The 6,314-nt window shown below is 31.4% G+C and overlaps 2 protein-coding genes across 2 annotated transcripts; both read right to left on the bottom strand.

The window, feature by feature from the left end:
• Positions 1-2,411: 2,411 nt before the first annotated feature.
• Positions 2,412-3,697, bottom strand: LOC100809085 (uncharacterized). Its single transcript, XM_003534174.4, has 4 exons — positions 3,385-3,697; positions 3,136-3,309; positions 2,846-3,013; positions 2,412-2,701 (listed from the first exon to the last, which is right to left on the bottom strand). Exons 1-4 carry the CDS (start codon positions 3,460-3,462, stop codon positions 2,570-2,572), a joined length of 552 nt encoding a protein of 183 aa, XP_003534222.1. The 5' UTR covers positions 3,463-3,697; the 3' UTR covers positions 2,412-2,569.
• A 1,926-nt stretch (positions 3,698-5,623) lies between these two features.
• Positions 5,624-6,025, bottom strand: LOC102667984 (egg cell-secreted protein 1.3). The gene has a single exon (XM_006588234.3). The coding sequence runs from the start codon at positions 6,023-6,025 to the stop codon at positions 5,624-5,626; it is 402 nt and encodes a 133-aa protein (XP_006588297.1).
• Between the last annotated feature and the right edge of the window lie 289 nt (positions 6,026-6,314).

Below are 6,314 nucleotides of genomic sequence, written 5' to 3'. Positions count from 1 at the left end.
TATAAAATATAAAATATAAAATAAAAAAGCAGAGAAATGCGAAGTTACTTGGCCAATTTTTGACCAAAAATGCTATTCTCATCCACAGGTTTGAGCACGAGCACCCTGAAATGCAAATTGCATAACCCATTTAACATCATGAATGAACAAATTGTAATTAAAACTGTAATTCAAAGATATGTAAAAGATGAACACATAAAGTTAGCTTGGTAATTAAAGAAAAGAGAAAAAAAGAAAAGTCATGGACTCGAATTTTTTATTAATTAAAATTAACAATCAGAGAAATGCGAAGTTACTTGCCAATTAATATTTGTATGTTGCTGAAGAAGTATCTTTCGTGTACTGTTTTCTCATCTGACGTGAAATTACAAATGGATGTGCCTAAAACTAAAAGCCGCACAAGCAAACACATTAATACTGAATCTGTCAGATCTTTCTTCAACTTAATCTCCTACATACATGAACTAATCCTATTTGTTCCTTACGGGTGTTAAAAAAATTTAAATAATGGATAGACATTCGATATCTTATCCCACACCTAAAGAAAAAAAGTATAATAGAAAAAAATACATAAAAATGAGAGTTGTTATTCGGATTCTAAAAAAACTAAAACAATTGTTTTAGAATTGAATTGAATTATAACCATTGAACTATTTTTTTTTAAAAAAAACTATATGGACTGTTTATAATAAATAAAAAAATTGAAGTATTTTGTTTGAAATTAAATCGAACCTAATTAAATCATAAAACCCAAACTATTTTTATAAAGGATAAAAATTCTACTACTTCTAATCTTTTTTCTTGCATATCAATGCATAGAAGTAGTTTGGTTAAATCCGAAAACAATTAATTTAGTATTCGGGTTCGAATTTAACACCAAATTAAACCAAATAGTAATTCAATTATTTTCAGGCGTGAAAAATTTTCTGGTTCAGTTAGGTTTGAGCGAATCATATTTCAATTTAGTTTCTACACAGTTTGGTTCAGTTCATTTGTTTCTTTCACCCCTATTAATGTCCGTCGTTTCTATTCAAATTGAAGTTGTTTATAAAAACAGAGAGATCACTTCAAACAAAATAAAAAACAGAGACCATGAAGCACATTATTTAGGAGGTTAGTTCTTCGAATTAATTTAATAAATTCTTAAATTCTATTATATTCTTGTAAAATCATCTTTCTCAATTCAATATAATTTTATTTTTAGTTTTGTACATTTTCTTTTTTCTCTTGGACTCAATCATATTTACTAACATATATAGTATTAGAATTTAGAACTATGCACCTACCCTAAATATAAATTCTCTTTTTGCTGCATAGAGTTCCATGAGCTTATTCTTCATCACCTTTATGGCGAGAAGATTTTATGTAGGCTGAGAGTTGTGAAATCTTTCTTGTTTCATCTAGCACATCATAGGGTTCCTCTCTACGTTGGCAACATCGGCAAGGTTACTTAAGGGTTGAGGTTCCCCCTTCTGCCAAAATCCAGATCCTTATTCATGTTACAATCAGTTACATTTTTTCCAAACAATGGAATTAGGAGGCTTCAACCATTTTGATCCTTTCTTGACACAATTGTTTCTTTGATATTATATTATAGAGCATGAGCTTAGCATCAATTCCCTTCTTCATTGAGTAGTGCTTTTTATTCGAATCTTGATTTCCATTTTGAATTCTAGCCTTACAATTTTTTTCCAGATTATCTTATGTGTGATTTTGAGTTTGAACTGCACGATTATTCAATGAATTATGTTGAAAGGACTGTCGTTTCTACGAAATCATGCTACTCTAGAGTATTAACATGTTTCCTACCAACCAAATTTTTAGTAGTCGTTCATGTGGACCATGCAAGCGAGTGTAGATTTTGTCACATGGTGAGGTATCGTGTTGGCAGGACAGCAGGGGTGTGCAAAAAAATGGATTTGGACAAAACCAAAACCAAAATGATTTTCACCCTAACTGATTTGAAAAAAAAAAAAACTGTTGTACAAAAGAGATTCAATTAATCAAATTGCTTTTATAATATTTTTTAAAAAACTAGTTTGGTTCTTAAATCAGTTTAAAACCAATTAAGAACCAGTTCAAAGTTGATTTTTTAAAATTAGTTCAATTTCAAACTAGTTCATCAAAACCGTTTGTAAATTTGGATTTAAAGATCCAACTGGTTAAAATGGTTATATCTGATTTGGTTCGGGTTATTTTTATCAAACCGGTTTTTGCACAGTCACAAGGGAGAAGTAGGCACAAACTTATTTCAATCAAAAGGGATGTTATATTTGCTTCAAACTTGAAGACTACAAAAAATATTTACATCAATGCAAGCCACCGGATAAATGAGGTAGCACTATGAGAACATGAGAAGTTCAATTGTATGATGACGAAACTTGGAAGCACTTTGATCAAGAACATTCCGATTTTGTAATGTATGACTTGGGTTATGTGTTTATGGTTTTTCTATTGTGGAATGAAATCAAGCCAATAGATATAATTATTTGGTTACAACTTACAACACTTCCAAGTTAAGCCGGGAATTATAGAAATTTTGAAAGATACAATGCCACAAAATCTAACATCAACATCCCAATTTCAACCACTTGAGCATCCTGTAACAACCCATTCTAGATATGGCCTTGATTCGTCTTCTTTGTGCCCTACAAGATGGTGAGTTTAATGAACAAGCTTCCAGAACAATGCTATCCTCACCCTGTAAGACCATAAAGCTCAAGCTCATCATTAAAATGCAATTAATTGGTTGGTGGAATACATAAACAAAGAAAAACAAAAGAAGTATTTTTTTTATTTTTTTTTATAATGTGAATGTTTCTGAAATATGAATCTGTAAACTTACTTGTGTTACAAAAGGACCCTGCTTCTCTTGAATCGTGGTGATCATATTCATACCCTCATTTGGTCCCCTAGCCTCTAATGATCCTAACCCATTTCCCAACTTTTCAGTTACTGCAGCATTGGAAGAACTAGACCTTGATGTGTTTTCCAAGTCCATGTCCCTACTCAGCTGAATGATTTAAAACAAAGCATATATATAACACAAAAATTTGCTTATAACATGCAAGAACTACAAACTACAAATAAAAAAAATTCTAATAAAATATATTATCTGGGTCTTTAATTAGCAACCTGAATTAATCGATTTTCTAGCACTGCTACCCGCTCCAGTAACGAGCCTTTGTGGTGAACTTCTTCAAGGGCAGAGAACATGCTCTTGCACTGTTCTTCTGGTTTCAGACATTTGTCAGCAACAACAGCCAAATTTGGTGCTCCATAACCGTGCCTTTCTTCCAGAAACAGCATCTGCATTTTCAAGAATCACCGTTATTCTATGGATTGAAGCATGAATGAAACTTGAAGAAGAAAATATTAATTTACCTGATGCTCAAGGCGATCCAATCTCTGGAGAATCGAAAAGGGTGGATTAACCTCTTCTCTTTCATCATTGTTCATCATTTTCTATGAACCAATAAAAAAGAAAACTACAAATACACGCTTACCTGAAAATTATGAAATACTAATTGAGTATCTGCCACAAAAAAATAGTGTGTAATAATTGCAGCAGGATGTGGTATTAACGTTCACACGGAGATCAATAGAAAAACAGAACAAATTGTATAGAAGAGTGTCTGAAGTTCAACTTTTGGTGGGTATTTGTTGGATTTTATAAAGTGATATATTAAATTTTAAGTACCTTCCCATACTTTATTTTCCGTATTTATTGCATGGAGAGATCTTTTTCACAACGCGTGGCAAGGGAATGGATCATTAACTTCAGATACGTGTAGAGATTGAAATTTTGATCTTTTATCATATGGTGGTAGAAAAAACAGCAGTGATTTTCTTGTCATATTGTTATTGCGTTCACATATCTAAGTATGGAACATGGATGGGTCACTTTGTCGATTTCTTTTGTTCACATATACATGCTCACAATGAGTTGTGTGCAATCATTGTATAAGTAAAATTAGAGTCTACTTTTGGCTGATTCTCTTAGCGATCAAATGAAATGTATATATCCAATCATTAAACTTCAGAAATGGTAAATTGAAAAATTTAGGAAATAAGTTAAAAATGAGCTTTTTAAAATAGCTAATGTAAAATAGTTTCTACAAATTAGTTTATTTATAAGTTATTTTAATTTGTATTTTTGTTATTTTTTCTCATTTAAGTATTTTTGGAGAAGTTTATATCCAAACATATATTTAATAACAATTTCTTCCTTTATAATTACACAAGTCTTATAAAAGTATTTTCTTCCTTTTTCCTTTTTATTTCTTCTCTTATTTTATCCATGTGAAAATTTACTAAAAACAAGGAAAATGAAATGGAATAAATGAGTATCTATAAAGAATGAATCTGGGGTGATTAAGTTTATGATTTTAGTCATCAATCAAGTGCTTACTACCAAAAACTGCATTATTTTATTTTAAGAGATTTGCACTTATTATTCAATTTTTTTTAAAAGAAGTAAATTAAAAATGAATTATCATCAAATTTATTTGAGAAAAAATAAAAAAAATTATAAATATTTTGAAATTAATATGAAAATTAAAAACAAGCTAGTTCAAGAGTCAAATAATACACAAGAAGATGAAAACTGAATCGCAATAAACTTATGAAAAAGAAATAAAAAAAGAAGAAGAAATTGAGCATTCCAAGTTTCCAACCCAGCCCCTTATAACTCCACAATTGCAAAATACTAACATGGCAATGTTCCGCAACAAACCGGTGGGTCCTTAATTTCAAAGAACTTAAATCAAATTTCCTAATAGTTGAGGCAAAAGAGCTAACGCCTATGTGCCCATGAGAGCTAACAGTAAACAAAATTAAATAAATAAATACAAGATCATTCTAACAGTTTCATGAAAATATATACCAATGATTATCATGTGCAAGTGAACTCGTGTACATGAACAATCATTATGTGCAACTGAACAAATATCCATATAATCAACATATGATATTTCATGGAGGAACTGAACAAGAATCAAACCTCTTATTCCTCCATCTGCTTTTTTTTTTTCTCGTAAAAATAATCCATCCAGCATCCACCCTATTGTGGTTTCATTTGATCATAAACTCCATTTTTTTCTGTTAATGATCAATCTCCCCAAGCTAATTTCTTAATCATGCCATGTGTATATATTTTATTTAATTTTTAATTCTTGATTATTTTTTTTAAAAGAAGCCCTGACAAAATTGAGTGCTGGCGCAAGGTTCTCTGGAAGGTTGAAGATCAAGAGCAGCAATATCCTAGATTTCATCATTTTCTTCTCCTTCCATAGTGTAACTCCATTTTTATTTCCTTGCTATATATTGAATGATGAATTCAGTATTAACTGCGCTATCTATCCAAATTACTTGTACATATTCAAGTTTCAACATAAAACTAGAGCCATATAATATAAATTAAGAAGCGAAATGCCGATGTGCAACAACCTTTTATTCATAGAAAACACACAACCCTGTTTGCATATCATATCATTAATTGATTCAGAATATTGCATGTGTTTCCCATATCCGTTGCAACATACAAAATTGAGAAGAAAAAACAAAACAAGACCCTTATTAGTTAATTATTTATTGGAAACCAACAAGACCAAAGTAACTTCCTTTATGGAACAATGTCATCTTTTGAGTCAACTACTATAGATGGTGGTGAAGGAGAATCAACAGCTTGATCACAATAACCCTCCAACACATCAGTCTCTTCATTGGTGAATCCTAGAGACGCAACAATGTTGGGCCAACAATCGTGTCCAATAACCCTAATTGCTTGGCAGCAACCATGTCCAAGGTAAGTCTCACCATTGACAAAAAACGTTACAATTTCACCACTGCATGCTTGGAGTTGCCATAGTGAGTCCCAACAGTTGGAGGGTTCGCCCTCGAGCTTCAACCGAACCGTGAGGCTCGAAGAAGCGTTAGGGAGTGATCTGGACTCAACCATTGATGAGACCAATGCAGTTATAGTCACAAGAGAAACAAAGATATAGAGGTTGTGAGTGGAAGCCATTTTAGTCTTGGAAGAAAAGAAGAGATGAAAATATGGTTTAATTTCTGGTGACACCTTGGTTGGGGTTTATATAGAGAATGGTATGGGGAGTGTGTTTAGCAACAGTTTGTGTGGGGGATATGAAGAGTGTGAAAAATTATTAATTTAATTTGCAGTGGTTACATAAGGGAATGAATGAATAACGAAAATGAATAATCTTGTGCATTGATTGAAATCAAGATTAATTTTATTAAATTTAAACGTAAATTGATTCAATAAGTGTCTCTCCTGTTTCCTTTAATTTATAATT

Source organism: Glycine max, chromosome 9 (assembly GCF_000004515.6).
Source record: "Glycine max cultivar Williams 82 chromosome 9, Glycine_max_v4.0, whole genome shotgun sequence".
Lineage (NCBI taxonomy): Eukaryota > Viridiplantae > Streptophyta > Magnoliopsida > Fabales > Fabaceae > Glycine > Glycine max.
This window is presented reverse-complemented; position numbering and strand designations above follow the sequence as displayed.

Bases quoted from the DNA above. Each gene is read 5' to 3' on its own strand.
- LOC100809085 (XM_003534174.4), bottom strand. From the start codon at position 3,462: ATGATGAACAATGATGAAAGAGAAGAGGTTAATCCACCCTTTTCGATT. The intron at 3,310-3,384 runs GTAAATTAATAT...TTGAAAATGCAG, and splicing joins TGGATCGCCTTGAGCATCAG to ATGCTGTTTCTGGAAGAAAG. The intron at 3,014-3,135 runs GTTGCTAATTAA...TAAATCATTCAG, and splicing joins TAGAAAATCGATTAATTCAG to CTGAGTAGGGACATGGACTT.
- LOC102667984 (XM_006588234.3), bottom strand. From the start codon at position 6,025: ATGGCTTCCACTCACAACCTCTATATCTTTGTTTCTCTTGTGACTATA.